The sequence below is a fragment of the Salmo trutta genome, chromosome 21 (assembly GCF_901001165.1).
Source record: "Salmo trutta chromosome 21, fSalTru1.1, whole genome shotgun sequence".
Classification (NCBI taxonomy): domain Eukaryota; kingdom Metazoa; phylum Chordata; class Actinopteri; order Salmoniformes; family Salmonidae; genus Salmo; species Salmo trutta.
In genome coordinates this window covers 26522789-26546086 of record NC_042977.1, presented here as the reverse complement: position 1 = coordinate 26546086, position 23298 = coordinate 26522789, and the positions used below count along the sequence as shown (strand labels likewise).

Here is a 23298-nt window from a genome sequence, read left to right as displayed (position 1 = left end):
TGTGCCAGGTGTGATATCCCTCCTAAATAGCTTGGGCTAATGTTCCTATCGACCCAGTGAGGCCAGCAGGCTAGTCTCTTTTTATTGGTATGTAACTGTTATGAAAGTTGTATTTTCAATTTCTTTTGTTATTTAAACGCCACTTTAAACGTGTACATGACACTGCAACAACATTTCCCCATGGGGACAATAAAGTCAGTAAAGAATTGAGGCTCTTCTGAGGGCAAAAGGGGGTGAAACTCAATATTAGCTTCTTAATGTTTTGTACACTCAGTGTAAAACATTTATCCAACCATAGTATAACTGAGAACTGCCCAGGTGGGGAGTTTCATGTGTGGAGCCTAGGTCATGGCTGCCAGGGAGGCGGGTGCACTGTAAAAGCTGTTACACTGTAACTCTATTTACCTCTCACTCTGTGTTAAGCAGGCAGGCAGGCAGGCAGGCAGGCAGGCAGGCCTCCCTAGAGATGTATAGAGGCCTTCTTCCACATGGTCATGATTAGCAGTAGCAGCAGCTCTGCCCTGACCAGGGAATGCAGCACAGTAGTCTGCAGCCCTACAGTGATACATACCTCAGAGATAAATGGCAATGAGTGAAAATATGGTGTCTCATCCCATGGCTTTGCTCAAGCAAAAAATTGTATGTGTATATATTCAGAATAACATTGACTTGTCACTATATTATGTTGGCCTCACAGTGATTCTAACCTAATACCCGTCATTCATTTTTGTTGAAAAGCAGTGTTTTCAGACAGAGAAATTACTTTTCAGAGGCCTCCATTGGACTTTGTTTGACATGAAATCATTAGCTGCTGTCTTCCATGAATTCTTCTGAAATTCATTTTAACCAACACAATACTGTCTGGAAATTAAGGTGTTCTGTGTTTAAGATCATGTTCAATGCTCTTTATGGTAGATTATGAAAACACAAAGTTAATAATACATTTCACAATAAACTGACTACCTACGGTCTTTTCAGTGTTCTGAGAGAGGTCCATCTGTTGTGTTCTATTGGAGTAAATAATCATTCATCTACAGAATGCCTACTTGTTCTTCTTCTGGCCATTTGTCAATTATGTGTTTATCTAACTGTAATTTGACAAAGTGACATTTAGTGTATTCGTCATAATTCATACAGGATAAATGTACTGAAAGTTATGAAATGTATTGAAATGTACCGGAATCTTTTGTGACACGGTATGTTTTTCTGTGTATTGTTTCCTTATAGTTCTTGGCAGAGGCTGCCAAGGGAAGTATTGAAACATTAATTAAATGAAGGATCCTTTCTGTCTTTCTTTTGATTTTGCTTTCACCCTCTTCTTCCCCTCTTATTTCTCTGGTGTTTGGTTGTTCTGTTTCTCTTCTCACTGTGTGCTCGCTCATTCCTCTGCCTAGACCCAGTAAACCAGTTTTGTGAAGAGGTCCTGAACTTTCTGCTCTGTCCCTACTTCCCTCCTGCCGTAGCCCCATCTTCCCCTGGTGTTGACTCCATCCCCTTGCAGCGTACAGGCAGCCAGAACGCCTCAGGCACTTTGCCCTACCAGAGAAGCAGCTTTGCCACTGGCTCGGACTACGCCAACCCGTACCGCACCCTCCAGTTCTGCCCATCCACCGAGTCTCCCTACAGCAAGTCTGGTTCCGTGCTGCCCCCGGAGGCCGCACTGGCCCGCTCACCTTCTGTCGACAGCATCCAGAAGGATCCCAGGTGAGTGTCACTATAGCGCTGTTTTTTATAACACCTTGCCTCTCTTCTCCTTCAGTCAGACCACTGAATATAAAGCACATATCCACATCACATCACTGCCTACCAGTCGCTCCCCTGTTTGGCCTGTCAGTACCACTACGCCTTGAATGACACAGCCACTGTTTTCTGGAGGGCACATGAAGCTTGTTAAACCTCACCTTCCTTCACCTTGTGTTGTTTAAACTTGTACGTGTGTGTGTGTGTGTGTGTGTCTGTCTGGGCTGTGTGTGTGTGTGTGTGTGTGTGTGTGTGTGTGTGTGTGTGTGTGTGTGTGTGTGTGTGTGTGTGTGTGTGTGTGTGTGTGTGTGTGTGTGTGTGTGTGTGTGTGTGTGTGTTGTGTGTGAGTGAGTGAGTGAGTGAGTGAGTGAGTGAGTGAGTGAGTGAGTGAGTGAGTGAGTGAGTGAGTGAGTGAGTGAGTGAGTGTCATAAAGTGTTTGACTGGGAGTGGCCTTGAGTCATAAGCTGTATGGCTGCATTGCTGTACTATCAGAGTTGCTTTTTTGTGTGTCTGATCAAGGAGTTTATTCCTTTAGAGCAAATATTTAAAAAACAAAACTGTCAATGCCTGTAAACAACAACATGTTTAATCACCAGGAATACATATTAATGAAAGATCAGAGAAAACAGGAAAATCTACAGTTGAAGTCGGAAGTTTACATACACTTAGGTTGGAGTCATTAAAACTCGTTTTTCAGCCACTCCACACATTTCTTGTTAACAAACTATAGTTTTGGCAAGTCGGTTAGGACATCTACTTTGTGCATGACACAAGTAAGTTTTCCAACAATTGCTTACAGACAAATTATTTTACTTATAATTCACTGTATCACAATTCCAGTGGGTCAGAAGTTTACATACACTAAGTTGACTGTGTCTTTAAACAGCTTGGAAAATTCCAGAAAATGATGTCATGGCTTTAGAAGCTTCTGATAGGCTAATTGACATCATTTGAGTCAAGTGGAGGTGTATCTGTGGATGTATTTCAAGGCCTACCTTCAAACTCAGTGCAACTTTGCTTGACATCATCGGAAAATCAAAAGAAATCAGCCAGGACCTCAGAATAAATGTATTTGACCTCCACAAGTCTAGTTCTCCCTTGGGAGCAATTTCCAAATGCCTGAAGGTACCACGTTCATCTATACAAGCAATAGTACGCAAGTATAAACACCATGGGACCACACAGCCATCATACCACTCAGGAAGGAGACGCGTTATGTCTCCTAGAGATGAACGTACTTTGGTGCGAAAAGTGCAAATCAATCCCAGAACAACAGCAAAGGACCTTGTAAAGATGCAGGGGAAACAGGTACAAAAGTATCTATATCCACAGTAAAATGAGTCCAATATCGAAATATCGCTCAGCAAGGAAGAACCCACTGCTCCAAAGTCGCCACAAAAAAGCCAGACTACGGTTTGCAACTGCACATGGGGACAAAGATCGTACTTTTTGGAGAAATATCCTCTGGTCTGATGAAACAAAAATAGAACTGTTTGGCCATAATGACCATCGTTATGTTTGGAAGAAAAAGGGAGAGGCTTGCAAGCCAAAGAACACCATCCCAACCGTGAAGCACGGGGGGTGGCAGCATCATGTTGTGGGGTGCTTTGCTGCAGGAGGGACTGGTGCACTTCACAAAATAGATGGCATCATGAGATAGGAAAATTATGTGGATATATTGAAGCAACATCTCAAGACATCAGTCAGGAAGTTAAAGCTTGGTCACAAATGGGTCTTCCAAATGGACAATGACCCCAAGCATACTTCCAAAGTTGTGGCAAAATGGCTTAAGGACAACAAAGTCAAGGTTTTAGAGTGGCCATCACAAAGCCCTAACCTCAATCCTATAGAAAATGTGTGGGCAGAACTGAAAAAGAGTGTGCGAGCAAGGAGGCCTACAAACCTGACTCAGTTACACCAGCTCTGTCAGGAGGAATGGACCAAAATTCACCCAGCTTATTGTGGGAAGCTCGTGGAAAGCTACCCAAAACGTTTGACCCAAGTTAAACAATTTAAAGGCAATGCTACCAAATACTAATTGAGTGTATGTAAACTTCTGACCCACTGGGAATGTGATGAAAGAAAGAAAATCTGAAATAAATCATTCTCTCTACTATTATTCTGACATTTCATAAAATAAAGTGGTGATCCTAACTGACCTAAGACAGGGAGTTTTTACTAGGATTAAATGTCAGGAATTGTGAAAAACTGAGTTTAAATGTATTTGGCTGTGGTGTATGTAAACTTCTGATTTCAACTGTATGTTTGCAATACTCTACAATTTCATGACTTTGATTTATCCCATTCTGTTTTCTTCATTCACCATCCCCTGTACTGTTTATTTGTTTCTCTATCTTTCTTTCCTTTTCCACATTGCACTGTATCTGCTGTAGCTCTGGCATTACTTTTGGCGTTTGTACACGCTTTCAGTGGATTGACTTGTGATGCATTGATTTGCTGGCTGCAACCAACTTCACAACATTCACAGTCAATTACAGTAATCTCCAAATTAGAAATGACTCCCTATTTATTTGGTTACTTCATATTCATTATTGTTAAAGGGCGGGTCTCACCAAAGCAGGTCTTCAATCTATCTTCATTTCAATTAATTGTGGAAACACTAGGCCTGTATTGTGTGTGGCAAATCAGTTAAATTCTAGAAAGAGATGAATTAAGTGTTTTAATGAATCATGTTCAAAGTCAACGACCAAAACAATATTCTATAAAAAAAATACTCAACCACAATTAAGGTTGTTATAGTTGGCTATGTAGCTATAAGTTAAAACTTTCCTAATGGCCAATGGTTGTTTGCATGACATAATTAATGTCACTATTTAGCAGAGTCCTAAATGCATCTATTGATATTTAATAAAGACAATAACAAGACCACTGGAATGTGTCTCTCCACAAACCATGATAATCCTTCTGATGACTGAACAATCCATAATTGACCTAGCTGATATAAAATTGATCTTCATATTTCTTGGTTTTGTAAGACCCCCTCTTTAAAAGATCCCCATCCACCACAATCAAATCACCTAGTGCATGTTCTGAATCCAGTGTAAGTGTGTAATAGGAAAAGTGTTGAGAAAGAAAGACATTCAAATGAATGTGAGTATTATTTTATTCTTGTCAAGCTCCTTTGTGCGAGACACCCACCTACATTTTTTTCTTTCTGCCTGTCTCCTGATAGGTACGACCCTGAATTCCTTGTCTGGAATCAAAATCAAGCCGAGCAAAGAATGACAAAGTAATCCAGCATTTATTACATATTTCACTGAATCATTCACTGAATCTGTCCTTCATGTCTACTATACAAATACCAGGAACATTTCCTTACCAATGAAAGAGCATGAATGACAATAGTTCAGTTCTTTTTTCCATTGCATTGTCCTCTGATTCCCATTTACTTACAGTAGCTACTTCACTGAAAGCTTCATATGCCTTCTTCAGGTAAAGTAAAGATAGTGCCATTGGTGCTGTCTACAATTTTATATACAGTATCTTCTCATAGATTAGGTTTATGTATCTATTTGCCTCCAAGTTTCTCAAGTTTACTCTTCAGGTTTGTCCAGTAATTAATGGTAAAGATGTGATGTTGTGAAGTTACTCTTTAGTTAAGCTTTTATGGCTTTCTAAAAGTGACAGCAGTTGGAAGCTTTTTGGGTAGGTTACGGGTACTTGCTGATTGTGTGAGGATAGCAACAGTAGGAATCCATTATCCAACAATCATACATTTCCTCCTTCATTTTACATCATTCATTGTCATTTTCTCTCATCATTTTCTAAATGTCCTTCATCATCCCAAGATTTACTGTGACTTGTGCAGTAATCAAGGGGCAGAATCCATTTACTTAAATGTCACTTTTGCCGTATCTGATCATACTACCGTTATTCTATTTTTCTTAAGTAATACTCAAACTGATATCTATGTGGTAGTTGCCAATTTACGCATGGATCATGTTGCCGATTCATAAGCTGTTCCATTTTAGTACATATACAGTGGTTCCTCAATTAAACGTTTAGAGTTTTTGGCACAGCGCATTGAGGTAGATTGTGATATAGTGCGGTACATTGCGTCACAGCAAGGGAGAGTTAGAACGCTGGTTATGCCTTTGGGTTCAGTCTAAAGCGTTAGTACTCAGGCGCTAATGTGTCTCTCTCATCACTGAATGAATGACGTGAATTGATGAACAGGTGATAGAAACAGATAATTGTGTACCTGATGTCACGGTTTAATTTGAATGAACTGAATGAGGATGATGAAGAAGAAGCTGATTGAATTTAAACAATAGTGTAAGAATTGCTCTTCCTCTATCCCGTGTGCACATCCGGAAAAATACACTTATTTTTTTGTTTATATTCTGTCAGAAGAAGCAGTAACTGGACTGTAGTCATTTACTTACTATAACTGTTGTTACATGGTCAGGTTTTTATTCTAAGAGAAACAAAAATGTTCTGTTATATTCCATTATAATCTTTAAATATATGTGTTGACTGAATATACGCGAGTGATGTCTGCTAAATGAACAAGTTGATGGTGCAGCCACATAGCCTCGGCTACTAAGCCCAGATAAATAAAATGTAAAACATGCTATTCTGTTATTTTGAAATACGTTGTCTTAGTATGATGTTTTTTATGACTTTCCTAAACTAAAGCCTCATATGAAGCAGACAATGCAGAGTCGTTCTATGCTGATGTGAAGAAGAAACTGAATGAAAGATAGTCCGGCGAGGAAAACCCAAGTCGTCTATATGGGCCTCTTTTACGCACATTGTGGATATGGAGGGGGAAAAGTTTTTACACATTTTCAAGACCTGACCTATTTAATTGATTACTTTTATGTATTATATTTACCAGTGGAATGTCACCGAATAGATAACAACAATAGAAGCATCTGGTGGCATTGGTAGAGAGTCAGGCTGAGAATGGAGGGAAAGTGCACTATAAGTGTGCTACAAAGCTGTGGGCCAGGTGTAAATGGTTTGGCAGCCTTACCTATTCTTTCAATAAATTGCAATCACAAAAGAAGCCATGATGGGCTATCAGCAGGACAATAGACTCTTTCCGAGTTGATTTCTATTCTTGAGATCAAGAGGGGAGAGTAGGAGGAGCGAGTGCTGCGTGCTTATTACAGATGTTTGTCAAACAGGTGAGCAATCTTTTTTTCTGGTCGTTTGGAACAGTGAAAACAACACAACAAATACAACAATCATTTCCCCCCAAAATTGCATCAATTCTAACTAAAAAAGCTTTTAAAGTCTTTACCACAGCCAAGATTAAAAACAGTCGCATGCATTCGTGAATTCAATTGCTTTAACCGACATGTTGAGGTTTATTTTTAGTTTAATTATTCAAGGCTCCCTTTGTTATTTTGTTTTATAACTAAAATGCTTGAATGAATGATTGATATACACTACATGACCACTACAGGACAAAACATCTCATTCCAAAATCATGGGCATTAATATGGAGTTGGTCCACCCATTGCTGCTATAACAGCCTCCACACTTCTGGGAAGGCTTTCCACTAGATGTTGGAACATTGCTGCGGGGACTTGCTTCCATTCAGGAAGCAAGTCCTGACCCAGATTCATCCATCGAACTGCCAGATTGTAAAGCGTGATTCATCACTCCATAGAACGTGTTTCCGCTGTTCCAGAGTCCAATGGCAGTGAGCTTTTCACCACTCCAGCCGACGCTTGGCATTGAGCATGGTGATGTTAGGCTTGTGTGCGGCTGCTCGGCCATGGAAACCCATTTCATGAAGCTCCTGAATAACAGTTATTGTGCTGACGTTGCTTCCAGAGGCAGTTTGGAACTCAGTGGTGAGGGTTGCAACCGAGGACAGATGATTTTCACACGCTATGTACTTCAGCACTCGGCAGTCCTGTTCTGTGAGCTTGGGTGGCCTACCACTTCGCGGCTGAGACGTTGTTGCTCCTAGACGTATCCACTTCACAATAACAGCACTTACAGTTGACTGAGGCAGCTGGAGAAGGGCAGAGATTTGACGAACTGACTTGTTGGAAAGGTGGCATCCTATGATGGTGCCAAGTCCCTGAGCTCTTCAGTAAGGCCATTCCACTGCCAATGCTTGTCTATGGAGATTGCATGGCTGTGTGCTCTATTTGACAGGTGTGGCTGAAATAGCCGAATCCACTAATTTGAAGGGTATCCATATACCTTTGTATAAATGGTTTATATTGAAGTAGCAATTGAAAGCGAACACTTAGGAGATTATTGGGAAATTATCAGACCAAAGGTGACACAACAGCTCACCTGACACAAGACTAAAGTTTTACATTTCTAACTCAATATCTCAGACCTGATTTGCCCCAATGAAAAATGCACCAACCCCCTACAAATATGTAAGTATATTATAATCCACATAATAATTCACACAAGATGAGCTATAGTGAGAGGGAGACTGCGTGTCTGTGATTCGACTTTGCATAGCAAATCAACCTTATAATAGGTGATGATTTATATATATCCAATAGAAAGAAACATCTACAGTATTTGCTCATCAACATCTTTGTGTTTTCGTTAATAAAATAATTCTAAAAGCTCATTTTAGTTGCACCTCGTGCTCTACGACCACGGCTTAAACATTGCTAAAATGATTGATGTATTTGTTGCATTGTTGTATCGTCAGTTTCTCGAGCCAAAACGTTTTGATGGCCTTCACAAATTCATCTTTGTCTGTAGGCTTAGAATTACAGATTGTTTTCAGTTGATAAAAAAGGTAGATATACTGCAGGCCTATCCAGCTGTAATTATGGCTCTATCCTTTGGAACAACACACTTACAAGGTGAAGAGTAGGCTGCTTGCTTGCCTCCAAGGCGAGTGTGGTCTCTTTGAAGCGATAGAAAAAATCAGCAAGATGCCCAAGTATTCTTCCTCAATAGCTGGCATACTCTGACCTGCAGTTTTGCGCTCGGAACTGTGTCACTCCGTTTTGAATAGCATCCTCTTCGCGAACACCCACTCTTTGTTTATGTAATATACTGTAAGGCACAAGTATCCTGTTATTCGAAAATCGTCAGTCCACATGTCAAGTGTTATTGCACCATTACCCAAGCTCCCTCTCAACTCCGGACCACCCGCCAGGACTCTATAGTGCGAGAGGAGAGAGACTCTCGGACTGAAACATTCACACCTCCAATAATTTACAAAAGGATAATCTAATAGCTCTGCTAGATCTGAAGATCCGCCAATTTGTTCCACAGTTTAGGCTACCGATAGATGCTGTCATCTGAGTGAGGTCAGTCATCTGAGTGAGGATAGGAGCGAGAGAAGTTTTTAACCTTCTGAATGAATGATTATGGAATGGTACCGAATAGATAGAGACAATAGAAATAAGCATCAGCATTTCCCTCACTCAGACAAAAACACATGTGCAAAAGTAGCCTAATTAGCGGGAGGGATGAGGGCATCTTCTTGTCGCACACAGTGCTGAAGTTTATAATGGCTGTCAGTCAAAACCAATACAGCACTGTGAACCGGAGAACGGGCTACAATTACAATAATTGAAAATAAAGGACAGGATATAATATCAACAAGCGAATGGAGAATGGAACGAGTCACATTTTGAATTGAAACGACCAGATTTAATTGAAACTACCAAATGTCAGCCCTTAACCATCCGAATATTTCAATGAAATATATCATCATCGTAATCATGGAGCGTATTCATAATTGCATGGCATGGTGTTCTTTGCTTGGCTTCAAAAGCCCTGATTTAATAAATGGAATAGATGTGCTCAACGATGCCTGCTGGTGGTTCGAATGAGCATTAACGGCAAGCACTGTAACGCATCTTACCATACCACAGCATACCTCACGCACGTTTTAATTGAGGAACCAATGTATGATATATATCGAAATACCAACAACCAAGCCACTGAACTTTTTCATCCATACCTAAAGTATCTCAGATGAATTGTGTATGGGATGGAAGCCCAGGACTGACATTTCTTGACCTTTACCACAGCCTGACCCGACCAGAGACCAGGCTCATAGGGGCAGTCATGCATTTTCACACTTTGGCTTTTCACAGACACAGAAAGCACTATTCTCAATGTGGGGTCACACAAGGGTCACCCCTTTAACTCAGTGTTATCCGATTGTTCTTCTGATAATGTATGTGTGGATGTATGCCGCTGTCAGCAACATTATTTTAAATGTATTTTGTATTTAACCTTTATTTAACTAGGCAAGTCAGTTAAGATCAAATTCTTATTTACAATGACGGCCTACCCCGGCCAAACCCTAACCCGGACGACGCTGGGTCAATTGTGTGCCGCCCTATGGGACTCCCAATCACGGCCGGTTGTAATACAACCTGGAATCGAACCAGGGTCTATAGTGATGCCTCTAGCACTGAGACACAGTGCCTTAGACCGCTGCGCCACTCGGGAGCCCCCAAATGTTCTATGTATTTCCTGTCTGTCATTATAGTATAACTCACTTACATCCATGGCCCACACAGGCCATTACATAGACAATATAGGATTCCCATTCACCAAATGGTAATCATGCTGATTACCACATGATACGTTTTATACAGTATTATAGTGGTGAGATTTTAAAGCCTCAAGGTTGTAGTCTTTTCCCCAAGACTACAGTGATGCCCGGCATTCGAAGTATGTTAAAGGGATAATCCAATCCAAACCACAAATTATTAGTGTTAAATAACACTAATATGTGAAAACAATAATTTTTGTGAACATGTTTAATTTTGTCGTTATAACAAGGTTGGTAGAAACATGTGAAAATAGTTTTAGGAAATCTGTTGCAGCTCAAGTCTACTAAAAAACCTGCAGTGCTTTCTCTCTCTATGGGCTGGCTGGCTAGCTAGCTAGCTAGGTAGCTAGCTAGAAAACATAGCTACATACAATAATACTAAAGTCAGCATCAGCATGTGAAGTAGCTAGCTAGCTGTAAAATTGCCTAAACAAACTGCACTATCAATTTAGGTGTCTTTCTAGTTCAACTTGCAGTTTGTATCTGCCACTGAGCAATAAATGGCGTCTCTGCCCAGAGTGAGAGCAGAGTAATGTTGCTTTCCCAGAGAGGTACTTTTGAGGAGATAGGGAAACTCCATTAGAATCGTATTAACGCCCATTGTGTATGTTGCCCATAAGTTGTCAATGGGCCGAGTGGTGCATTCTGGATGATTCTGGGACAAGGAGAGCTCTCCTTCAAGGAGTGAATGGGAGTCAATTGGGTGCTATCAAATGTCAGCCTTTAACCATCCAAATATTTCATACAATATTTGGCCCATATCGGGACTGCTTGTTTGTTTTTCTTCCTATAGGCCTACAATGAAATATATAATTAAATTTTAGTCATAATGCGTATTCACAATTGCATGGCATGGTGTTGTTTGCTCGGCTTCAAAAGCCCTGCTTAATAAATGGAGTAGATGTGCTCAACGATGCCCGCGGGTGGTTTGAATGAGCATTAACGGCAAGCGCTGTAACGCACCTCAACATACCACACGCATAGCATTGCAAATATTTTCCAAGATGTGAGATTATTAACTTGTTCTCTGTAATATCGTATAGCTTTGGAATCGTGACATTACGTACTTTCGAGGAAAATAAGCAGGTTTCTTGACTTATACCCTGACTTTGAGAAGGGATTGCGTGAATATTAGCTAAACAACCAAGTGACTCAGCATGACAACGTGAATGTGAAGGGTCGACAGTCAGTTGGGTGGGGCGTTTCTCCATTCATTGCCCAATAGGATTCCTATCTCCCCCTTTCTGTATCATCTCTGTTTCCCACAGACACAGGGCGCATTGCGACATGGTACATGAAGGAGTGACGGAGTTGAATAATTTGGTACACTGTTTAGATTGAGCACATCTAAGCGAAATCTATGCTTTGTCATGAGGATATAAATGGATGGATGTGTTCTAGACAAGTATGGCCATACCATCTATTGGCTGATTTGGCGATCTGGAGTTCAGGTCATTATTTTAAAAGCGTTATGAAATGTGATAGTGTGTTATCCCCTATCTCCAGTTATCCCCTGACCCGTTCCTACACGATTTTCAGATTGATGAGTAAAACAAATGTATTTAATCAATTTCAGAATGAGGCTGTAACATAACAAAATGTGAAAAAAGTGAAAGGGTCTGAATACTTTCCGAATGCACTGATAGATTCATGGGCACAACCCCCCAGTTTTATCATTAGAATGTGATACAAAACAGGGCAACGGTGTACTTTAGGACTATGCAAAGGCCTCCGAGCGGTCAGGTAGGCTGTTTGGAGTGTTTATCGACTGGATAAAAAAAAACATATACAGTACTAGTCAAAAGTTTGGACACACCTACTCATTCAAGGGTTTTTCTTTACTTTATTATTTTCTACTTTGTAGATGTCACGTCCTGACCAGTAAAATGGGTTATTTGTCATTGTAGTTTGGTCAGGGCGTGGCAGGGGGTGTTTGTTTTGTGTGTTTCGGTGTTTTTGGTTTAGGTTCTATGTTTCCTATTTCTATGTTTATATCTAGTTTTCTATTTCTATGTTGGGTTTTTGGCAATGACCTCCAATTGTCTCTAATTGGAGGCCATATTTAGTTGTGTTTGTTTCACTTGTGTTTTGTGGGTGGTTATTTTCTGTATAGCCTGGGAGCCTTATGGAACTGTTTTCGTTGTTTGTTTATTTTGTTTAAGTGTTTTCTTTAAATAAATTAACAAGATGAGCACTTTACCCGCTGCGCCTTGGTCCAATCCTTACGACGCCCATGACAGAACCACCCACCAAACAAGGACCAAGCAGCGGGGATTGGAGCACCGAGGAGAAGGATGGACGTGGGAGGCAGAACGACGTTTCTGGGAGAGGAAGTTAAGGGAGCTACATGAGACCGAGAGGCATCCCCCAAATGTTTTTTGGGGGGGGCACACGGGGAGTTGGGCAGAGTCAGGATGGAGACCTGAGCCAACTCCCCGTGCTTATTATGTTGAGCAACGGATCAAGCAAGCACCTTGTTATGCGGAGATACGCACTGTGTCGCCCATACGCACGCACAGTCCGGTGCGGTCAATAAGGGCCCCGCAGCGTTGCCGGGCGAGAGTTGGCCGGCAGCCAGGGAGAAGTGCGCCGGCGCAGCGCATCTGGCCACCAGTGCATCTCCTCGGTCCAGTTTACCCTGTTCCTGCTCCCCGCACTAGCCCTGAGGTGCGTGTTACTAGTCTGGCGCCTCCAAAGCCAGCCCCACGCATCAGGCCTCTAGTGTGCCTGCCCAGTCCAGTACGTCCTGTTCCTGCTCCCCGCACTAGCCCTGAGGTGCATGTTACTAGTCTGGCGCCTCCAAAGCCAGCCCCACGCATCAGGCCTCTAGTGTGCCTGCCCAGTCCAGTACGTCCTGTTCCTGCTCCCCGCACTAGCCCTGAGGTGCATGTTACTAGTCTGGCGCCTCCAAAGCCAGCCCCACGCATCAGGCCTCTAGTGCGCCTGCCCAGTCCAGCGACGCTCCTCAGCCCTGAGCCTCCAGCGACGCTCCTCAGCCCTGAGCCTCCAGCGACGCTCCTCAGCCCGGAGCCTCCAGCAACGCTCCTCAGCCCGGAGTCTCCAGCGACGCTCCTCAGCCCGGAGTCTCCAGCGACGCTCCTCAGCCCGGAGTCTCCAGCGACCCTCCCCAGCCTAGAGTCTTCTGAACGGGAGCTACGCCCAGAGCCAGAGCCACCTCCGTAGTGGGAGGATTGGGACAGGGACCGTCGTTGACGGTGGCCACCCTCCCTTCCCTCCCTTTAAGTTTGGGGTTGTTTTTGTGGGTTTTTTGTTTTTGAGGTGCATTCGGGGTCTGCACCTTTTTTTGGGGGGGGGGGGGGGGGGTACTGTCATGTCCTGACCAGTAAAAGGGGTTATTTGTTTATTTGTCATTGTAGTTTGGTCAGGGCGTGGCAGGGGGTGTTTGTTTTGTGTGTTTCTGTGTTTTTGGTTTAGGTTCTATGTTTTCTATTTCTATGTTTATATCTAGTTTTCTATTTCTATGTTGGGTTTTTGGCAATGACCTCCAATTAGAGGCAGCTGGTTGTCTATAATTGGAGGCCATATTTAGTTGTGTTTGTTTCACTTGTGTTTTGTGGGTGGTTATTTTCTGTATAGCCTGGGAGCCTTATGGAACTGTTTTCGTTGTTTGTTTATTTTGTTTAAGTGTTTTCTTTAAATAAATTAAGAAGATGAGCACTTTACCCGCTGTGCCTTGGTCCAATCCTTATGACGCCCATGACAGTAGAATAATAATGAAGACATCAAAACTATGAAATAGCACATATGGTAATAACAAAAAAGTGTTAAACAAATAAAGATATATTTTATATTTGAGATTCTTCAAAGTAGCCACCCTTTGCCTCGATGACAGCTTTGCTCACTCTTGGCATTCTCTCAACCTGCTTCACCCGTAATGCTTTTCCAACAGTCTTGAAGGAGTTCCCACATATGCTGAGCACTTGTTGGCTGCTTTTCCTTCAGTCTGTGGTCCAACTACATTTACATTTTTTACATTTTAGTCATTTAGCAGACGCTGTTATCCAGAGCGACTTACAGTAGTGAATGCATACATTTCATACATTTTATTTCATGCATTTTTTTATTTTTATTTTTTTTGTTTTTTGTACTGGCTCATCCCTAACCCTCTCAATTGGGTTGAGGTTGGGTGATTGTGGAGGCCAAGTCATTTGATGCAGCACTCCATCACTCTCAAATAGTCCTTACACAGCCTGGAGGTGTGTTGGGTTATTGTCCTGTTGAAAAACAAATGATAGTCCCACTAAGCGCAAACCAGATGGGATGGCGTATCCCTGCGAATGCTGTGGTAGCCATACTGGTTAAGTGTGCCTTGAATTCTAAATAAATCAAAGACAGTGTCACCAGCAAAACACCCCCACACCATCACACCTCCTCCTCCATGCTTCATGGTGGAAACACACATGCAGAGATCATCCGTTCACCTACTCTGCGTCTCACAAAGACATGGCGGATGGAACCAAAAATGTCAAATTTGCACTCATTTAGACCAAAGGACAGATTTCAATGTCCATTGCTCATGTTTCTTGGCCCAAGCAAGTCTCCTTTTCTTATTGGTGTCCTTTAGTAGTGGTTTCTTTGCAGCAATTTGTCCATGAAGACCTGATTCACGCAGTCTCCTTTGAACAGTTGATGTTGAGATGTGTCTGTTACTTGAACTCTGTGCATTTATTTGGGCTGCAATTTCCGAGGCTGGTAACTAATGAACTTATCCTCTGCAGCAGAGGTAACTCTGGGTCTTCCTTTCCTGTGACTGTCCTCATGAGAGCCAGTTTCATCATAGCGCTGATGGTTTTTGTGACTGCACTTGTAGAAACTTTCAAAGTTCTTGAATGTTCCGTATTGACTGACCTTCATGTCTTAAAGTATTGATGGACTGTCGTTTCCCTTTGCTTATTTGAGCTGTTCTTGTCATAATATGGTCTTTTACCAAATAGGGCTATCTTCTGTATACCACCCCTACCTTGTCACAACACAATGGATTGGCTCAAACGCATTAAGAAGGATAGAAATTCCACAAATTAACTTTTAACAAGGCACACCTTTTAAATGAAATGCATTCCAGGTGACTACCTCATGAAGGTGATTGACAGTATGCCAATAGTATGCAAAGCTGTCATCAAGGCAAAAGGTGGCTACTTTGAATAATTATATTTTTGAAAAAAATATATCTTGATTTGTTTAACACTTTTTTTGGTTACTGCATGATTCCATGTGTTATTTCATAGTTTTGATGTCTTCACTATTATTCTACAATGTAGAAAATAGTAAAAATCAAGAAAAACCCTTGAATGAATAGGTTTGTCCAAACCTTTGACATGTAACAGTATTATAATAATAATATTATGTCCCCCCCACTTCTAAAACCAAAGTTACGCCCCTGTATACATTTGACGTCTGTCACACAAGTCCAGAATTTAACCCTTTGCACTCTGCATTTGCAATGCTTTTAAAAGCTTAGTCTATGGAGCTTATTGAGAGCGTCTAATAGCGGATAGTATTTAGACAGGACTGTTGATGGAGGCTGAATTAAAGCATTAAAGGAAGCAGAGAAACAAGTTGCTCATTAAAGTGTTTGTTTAAACACCGTCCACACTTGACTGGCTAAACTAAACTAAAACATTGAGCGAGGGCAATTACATGGACTATTGCACTTCAACTGTGTTCCCTTGTACAACGTTGATGCCGCTAACTGCTCTTCAGACTATTTTTGTCATTCTGCACAACCAGTTTTCATCTGATATTGTGGCCAAGTTAACACATGGTTAATTACAGATACTAACAGATTTCTATAATGGCATTAATTAGTATTGAAATGGAAAGGCCATCTTTTTCAAATTGGAAAGGTCTGTCAGATTGTATAGTTCCCTTTATTGTGAAGTTGAACCAAAATGTTTTCGATAATGTTTGTTGGATGATTTTATATCATTGTGTCTCATTGACAACAGCACTATATTGTTTTTACTTCGGAAACGGATGTCACTTTCTGCTGAAGAATGAAGACATGCACATTGAATGACTGTGTGTGTCTTCCTGAAAGGCCCCTATCTGTCTGTCTATTTGATTGGTTGCCTGAGTCATCAACAATGCTTCTTTCCCCTCTGTGTCATTCCTTTGTGGTGTGAGGCAGCAGTGTTTGCTTACAGTTTTGACCTGTATGTTGTGTTCACTCTATTGTACAAGCCTTGAGTCATTGTAAATATAATTTTGGCCCAAGGCACTAGTCAACAACATACTCAGTTAAAATGTATACCCCCATTTCCAATGGTCTTTAATTAGATTGCAGAGCCATGCATTTAGAATACATAATTTATAACTCTATTATAGGGGGGAATTGTTTGATTGCCTCAAGCATGGCACTCTGTATTCTGGTGTAAATGTTCCCAGCTATGGGGCCGACAGATATGTTCAACTGGCTGCTCTTGAACAAAGCCCTGAATGACGATCCGTCTGCAACCCTGAGAGTTAGTTTCAATCCAGTGAGTCGCCAAATGCTACATTACTTTCTACTGAGGGGATTTAACCTCAGCTCAGCTCCCCTGCCAACCTTGATCTTTGTGCAGTATGATTTTTCGAGATAACATGGAGACCTTGCGAAAATGACTAGAAGACCACCCTCCTATCTTCCAAAATGAGCGGCATTCAAAGTTAAAAGCTGACATTTTAGTCCTCAGGAAAGGCTGTTGAAAGGCCAGCTTAGGGAGTTGAGGGCTAAAGGCAAACTTCACTGCTCTAGCATGCATGCTATAGACATTTCAGTTTGTTATCCAAGTGCCGTGGGAGAGGGAGGGAGAGAGGGAGGGAGCGACAGAGAGAGAAAGAAAGATAAAGAAAGAGCTCATTGTCTTGGGCAGTTTGCTTGTGAATCAGCAGATTCTTTGATCAGGCCGTCGTTGCATCCTGAGAGAAATGATCACTGTGAACCAGTCCATTTGGAACCCAGATACCCAACTCATTATGTGAAGTGTTATGCAAACTGCTCTTTACTGCTTTAAAGCTCTGAGAGCGCCGAGATGGGAGTACACAGAGAGACAGAATAGCTTTAGAGAATGTTCAGAATCTACAGTACCAGCCTTGACAAATAGATAAATATATGGAATTAGAGTAAAACATTATTTTCTAGCCACTACCCATACTTGGCATATGATGTTTTCAAGTCATTTGACTGAGCTGAGCTGAACGATGCTTCTCTCTTTTATAGCGGTCAGGGCTGTGGTGTGAGATTGAGGAGGGAGGACGAGATGAGATGTGAGAACAGTGGCATTATCATGGGCGGTCACACGGCCATTTGGATGAATAATTATCCTTGGGTAATTCTCTAATGAAGAAGTGAAATGGCAAACGCAGCACTGGAGCCCTGAGAAATGCATGAGCCTACCCATCCTCTGAGGAGATATGGCTCTGGAGGAAGTGATGAGGGCAAATCGTACTTCCGTCCATGCCCTCTTGAAAGAAAGATGTGTTTGAGGAAGAACAGTCATTGTAGCTGAAAAACACGACTTCTGCTGAGGGCAATAAATGAGTACAAAGAATATACGGTGCATCTATTCAGGCCAGCACTAGTCTATGGTACAAGCTAAGCAGCATTAGTATGTTTTAATATGCTGCTCTGTATTGGGATGCACAATTCTTATGGTAAAGTAATGCTTGTCTGGCTGTGGTCTAAGTAGCTGTCTAAGTAGCTGGCTGTGGACATCAAATGTCAGTGTGCGTGTGTGTGCACAGGTACGTGCATGCTTGCATATACAGTAAAAGTCGGAAGTTTACATACACTTAGGTTGCAGTCATTAAAACTCGTTTTTCAACCACTCCATAAATTTCTTGTTAACAAACTATAGTTTTGGCAAGTTGGTTAGGACATCTACTTTGTGCATGACACAAGTAATTTTTCCAAAAATTGTTTACAGACAGATTATTTCACTTATAATTCACTGTATCATCATTCCAGTTCATCTCCGAGAGATGACGTACTTTAGTGCGAAAAATGCAAATAAATTCCAGAACAACAGCAAAGGACTGTGTGAAGATGCTGGAGGAAACAGGTACATAAGTATCTATATCCACAGTAATACGAGTCCTATATCGACATAACTTGAAAGGCCGCTCAGCAAGGAAGAAGCCACTGCTCCAAAACCGCCATAAAAAAGCCAGATTACGGTTTGCAACTGCACATAGGGACAAAGATCGTACCTTTTGGAGAAATGTCCTCTGGTCTGATGAAACAAAAATAGAACTGTTTGGCCATAATGACCATTGTTGTGTTTGGAGGAAAAAGGGGGAAGCTTGCAAGCCGAAGAACACCATCCCAACCGTGAAGCACGGGGGCGGCAGCATCATGTTGTGGGGGTGCTTTGCTGCAGGAGGGACTGGTGCACTTCACAAAATAGATGGCATCATGAGGATAGAAAATTATGTGGATATATTGAAGCAACATCTCAAGACATCAGTCAGGAAGTTAAAGCTTGGTCGCAAATGGGTCTTCCAAATGGACAATGACCCCAAGCATACTTCCAAAGTTGTGGCAAAATGGCTTAAGGACAACAAAGTCAAGGTATTGGCGTGGCCATCACAAAGCCCTGACCTCAATCCTATAGAAAATTTGTGGGCAGAACTGAAAAAGAGTGTGCGAGCAAGGAGGCCTACAAACCTGACTCAGTTACACCAGCTCTGTCAGGAGGAATGGGCCAAAATTCACCCAACTTATTGTGGGAAGCTTGTGAAAGGCTACCCGAAATGTTTGACCCAAGTTAAACAATTTAAAGGCAATGCTACCAAATACCAATTTAGTTCTCTCATTAAGTACTGCAGTGCATCTCCTCTTCATGGACTGCACCAGATTTGCCAGTTCTTGCTGTGAGATGTTACCCCACTCTTCCACCAAGGCACCTGCAAGTTCCTGGACATTTCTGGGCATTTCTGGGGGGAATGGCCCTAGCCCTCACCCTCAGATCCAACAGGTCCCAGACGTGCTCAATGGGATTGAGATCTGGGCTCTTCGCTGGCCATTGCAGAAAAATGACATTCCTATCTTGCAGGAAATCACGCACATAACGAGCAGTATGGCTGGTGGCATTGTCATGCTGGAGGGTCATGTCAGGATGAGCCTGCAGGAAGGGTACCACATGAGGGAGGAGGATGTCTTCCCTGTAACACACAGCGTTGAGATTGCCTGCAATTCCAACAAGCTCAGTCCGATGATGCTGTGACATAACTTCCCAGACCATGACGGACCTCCAAATCGATCTTGCTCCAAAGTACAGGCCTCGGTGTAACGCTCATTCCTTCGACGATAAACGCGAATCCAACCATCACCCTTGGTGAGACAAAACCGCGACTCATCAGTGAAAAGCACTTTTTGCCAGTCCTGTCTGGTCCAGCGACGGTGGGTTTGTGCACATAGGCAACGTTGTTGCCGGTGATGTCTGGTGAGGAACTGCCTTACAACAGGCCTACAAGCCCTCAGTCCAGCCTGTCTCAGCCTATTGCGGACAGTCTGAGCACTGATGGAGGGATTGTGCGTTCCTGGTGTAACTCGGGCAGTTGTTGTTGCCATCCTGTACCTGTCCCGCAGGTGTGATGTTTGGATGTACCGATCTTGTGCAGGTGTTGTTACACGTCGTCTGCCACTGCGAGGACGATCAGCTGTCCGTCCTGTCTCCCTGTAGCGCTGTCTTAGGCGTCTCACAGTACGGACATTATTGCCCTGGAAACATCTGCAGTCCTCATGCCTCCTTGCAGTATGCCTAAGGCATGTTCACACAGATGAGCAGGGACCCTGGGCATCTTTCTTTTGGATTTTTTCAGAGTCAGTAGAAAGGCCTCTTTAGTGTAGTACGTTTTCATAACTGTGACCTTAATTGCCTACCGTCTGTAAGCTGTTAGTGTCTTAACGACCGTTCCACAGGTGCATGTTCATTAATTGTTTATGTTTCATTGAACAAGCATGAAAAACAGTGTTTAAACCCTTTATAATGAAAATTTGGATTTTTACGATTTATCTTTGAAAGACAGGGTCCTGAAAAAGGGACGTATCTTTTTTTTTGCTGAGTTTGTGTGTGTGTGTGTGTGTGTGTGTGTGTGTGTGTGTGTGTGTGTGTGTGTGTGTGTGTGTGTGTGTGTGTGTGTGTGCACATATGAGTGTGCGAGCATGTGTATGTGAGTGCATGTATGTGCATATGTGTGAGTGCTTGGGGATGTCGGCCTGAGAACTTCCCTGCTGAAGCTAATCCGGCCTAATCGGCCACATCTCAGACACTACAACATGGAACACAGCCGCTAGAGTCCTATTCAGGGACCTACCCTCTCTCTGGTGCTGTAAATAATAGCCATAACCTCCATTTTAATGGTTCGACCTGGACACTCTTGTAGTGGTCCTTTTGTGGTCACTTCATTACAGACACATAGTGCCTCTCGATCTGCCCAGTCTCGGTGTCTGTCTGGCTGTTTGGCTGGCTGGCTGTGGGACCTGAGCTCTCCCACTGTGGGACCCTTTCATATAGCTTCCCAATTTATTCCATTACATGTGGACTAAACAGCTAAACTAACACAGACATACTTTCTACATATGTACATATGTCTGAAATGGTTTTCTGTTCCCTTTATAGTGCATCCCTTGACCAGGGACCAGGACTCTGGTGAAAAGAAGTGCACTATATAGGAAATAGGGTGCCATTTCGAATGCACACCAAATATACAGAAACAAAAATATAAACGCAACATGCAACAATTTTAACGATTTTACTGAGTTACAGTTCATATAAGGAAATCAGTCAATTGAAATAAATTAATTAGAGCCTAATCTATGGATTTCAAATGACTGGGCAGGGGCACAGCCATGGGTGGGCCTGGCTCCCCAGTGGGTGGGCCTATGCTCTCCACTGGGCATTTGTAGTCTGATTAAATGACAGGAATTGTGAAAACTGAGTTTAAATTTATTTGGCCAAGGAGTATGTAAACTTCGGACTTCAACTGTACTGCCAAATTCTGAAAAACGACGTTGTAAGCGGCTTATTGTAGAGAAATACACATTAAACTCTCTGGCAACAGCTCTGGTGGACATTCATGCAGTCAGCATGCCAATTGCACTCTCCCTAAAAACTTGAGACGTCTATGGCATTGTGTTGAGTGACAAAACTGCACATTTTAGAGTGGCCTTTTATTGTCCTCCGCACAAAGTGCACCTGTGTAATAGTCATGCTGTTTAATCAGATTATTGATATGCCACACCTGTCAGGTGGATGGATTATCTTGGCAAAGGACATCAACAGGGATGTAAACCAATTTGTGCACAACATTTGAGAGAAATAAGCTTTTTGCGTGCATGGAACATTTTTGGGATCTTTTATTTCAGCTCATGAGACCAACATGTTGTGTTTATATTTTTGTTCAGTATACATTAACTGATAAGCTAACACAAACATACAGTACGTACAACAGTGTCTCTGAAATGTTTGTGCGAGAAAATAACTTAAAGCCCTATTTACTGTAATGCATTCCGACTTCATTTGACTGAAGGCGATGTTTCAGCAAGCGACCTACTTCCGAATTGGATATGATTAAGCATACAGCAGTTTGCACAAACTGTTTGAGCATTTTGATTGCCCAATTACCCAAAGGTAACTTATGCAAGGTTACATCATTTTTAGATTATTTTTGATGAAGTTGTATTTGATCTACAAATACTTAGATGCACAGCTGTGATCATCATTATAGTAGATGAATATGGCTGTGGATTAATGTTTTTGCTAATGCAACCATGCCTCACAGGGGCAGACCATAGAGCATGTGAACAAGCTTCATAATCATCAGCGATGAGAGGGGAAAAAAAAACATTTTGAAAAACATTTTCTCCCATTGGTCCATTTTCTGAAACAAAAGGATTTCAATCCCTCCATGCTCCTCTGTGTTCGTTCCCTTTGATGCCTTATATTCACAAGGAAATAATTTCTGACAACTGCACACCAGTCAGCTCCAATAACTCAACAATACGTGCTCAGTGCAGCCTAGCTACTGCCTGAACTGAGCATGCCCAGTACCCACTAGTGTGCGGTTTTGCTGCTTAGTAGAAGGGTGCAGAAAGACTTGGCAGCTGCCCGTGTAGTCTGGAAATGAAATGATGTCCCACTGTGTTTGGTTGGTGCACTCCCCACCTACTGTGTGAAACTCCACTTTCTATGTAACAGTTCTGAAGGGGCTCAGGAGAGACGTTCATAGCTGGGCTCCATGTTGTTTTATTTTGCTGGGTTTTGTTTTATGTGATTGAGGTCAGAGAGAATCCCAGCTAGAGCCCCATAGTTCTGTTGACCTTTTCGAAAGTACACATTTCTCTTTCTCTGTAAATGGCCATGGCCTCCTCCATTTCTCCCTGGCTCATGTTAGTGATGGTTGGTATTGCTGGGAGAAGGATTGTGGGGAGATGAAATGGTCCTGAGGCACTTTTAGCCGTCGTAGTGTATACATCACTGACTGTGGCCCTGTGGATCAGAATTAGCTCTCTGTTCCTAGTTTTCCTCTCCCTCTGTCGCTGGCTCTCTCTCTCGCTCTCATAACACATCTCTCCTTTTCTCTCACATCTCTCTCTCTCTCTCACATGTGATCTCAGCCATTAATATAATTGATTCTCGGTCTTTGAGAGCTGACAAACTGAAAGGCTTGATTGCGGACAGCTGTGATGGTTGGAGGTTGAACAGTTGCTGGTAGGTGTTTACACTGTACAGGGAGGGCACGGCCTTTACACCAGTGTCTGTCTCTTGCTCTCTCTCGTTGTTGCCGATATGAATTGGGTGGGGTGGGGGTGATAGTGTTGATACTGGTGGGGGTGGTGAAGATAGTGGTGGGGATGACAGGGGTCTCTGACAGCCACCTAGCTAGCCTCAGGCTACCACACTGGAGAACCACAGCTTGCATCACCAGAGGATAATGCTGGATGAACGCACTCATTCTCCAAGAGTAGGGACTCAGTACTTGCCTGTATCATTCTTTGCCAAATTATTTCATTCATAACTTGTGG

At 42.4% G+C, this 23298-nt stretch overlaps 1 protein-coding gene across 4 annotated transcripts in view; it reads left to right on the top strand.

The window, feature by feature from the left end:
* The window catches only part of LOC115157060 (catenin delta-2), a 160159-nt gene that overhangs the window by 107952 nt on the left and 28909 nt on the right, over nt 1-23298 (top strand). For 2 of the 4 annotated variants that reach the window (XM_029704955.1, XM_029704956.1), the window contains 2 exons: nt 1464-1704; nt 4935-4991. In XM_029704955.1, coding sequence (XP_029560815.1) covers nt 1464-1704; nt 4935-4991 — 298 coding nt within the window. Of the gene's footprint in view, nt 1-1394; nt 1705-4934; nt 4992-23298 lie in introns of all 4 variants that reach the window. The other 2 variants (XM_029704953.1, XM_029704954.1) reach the window with 2 other exon arrangements.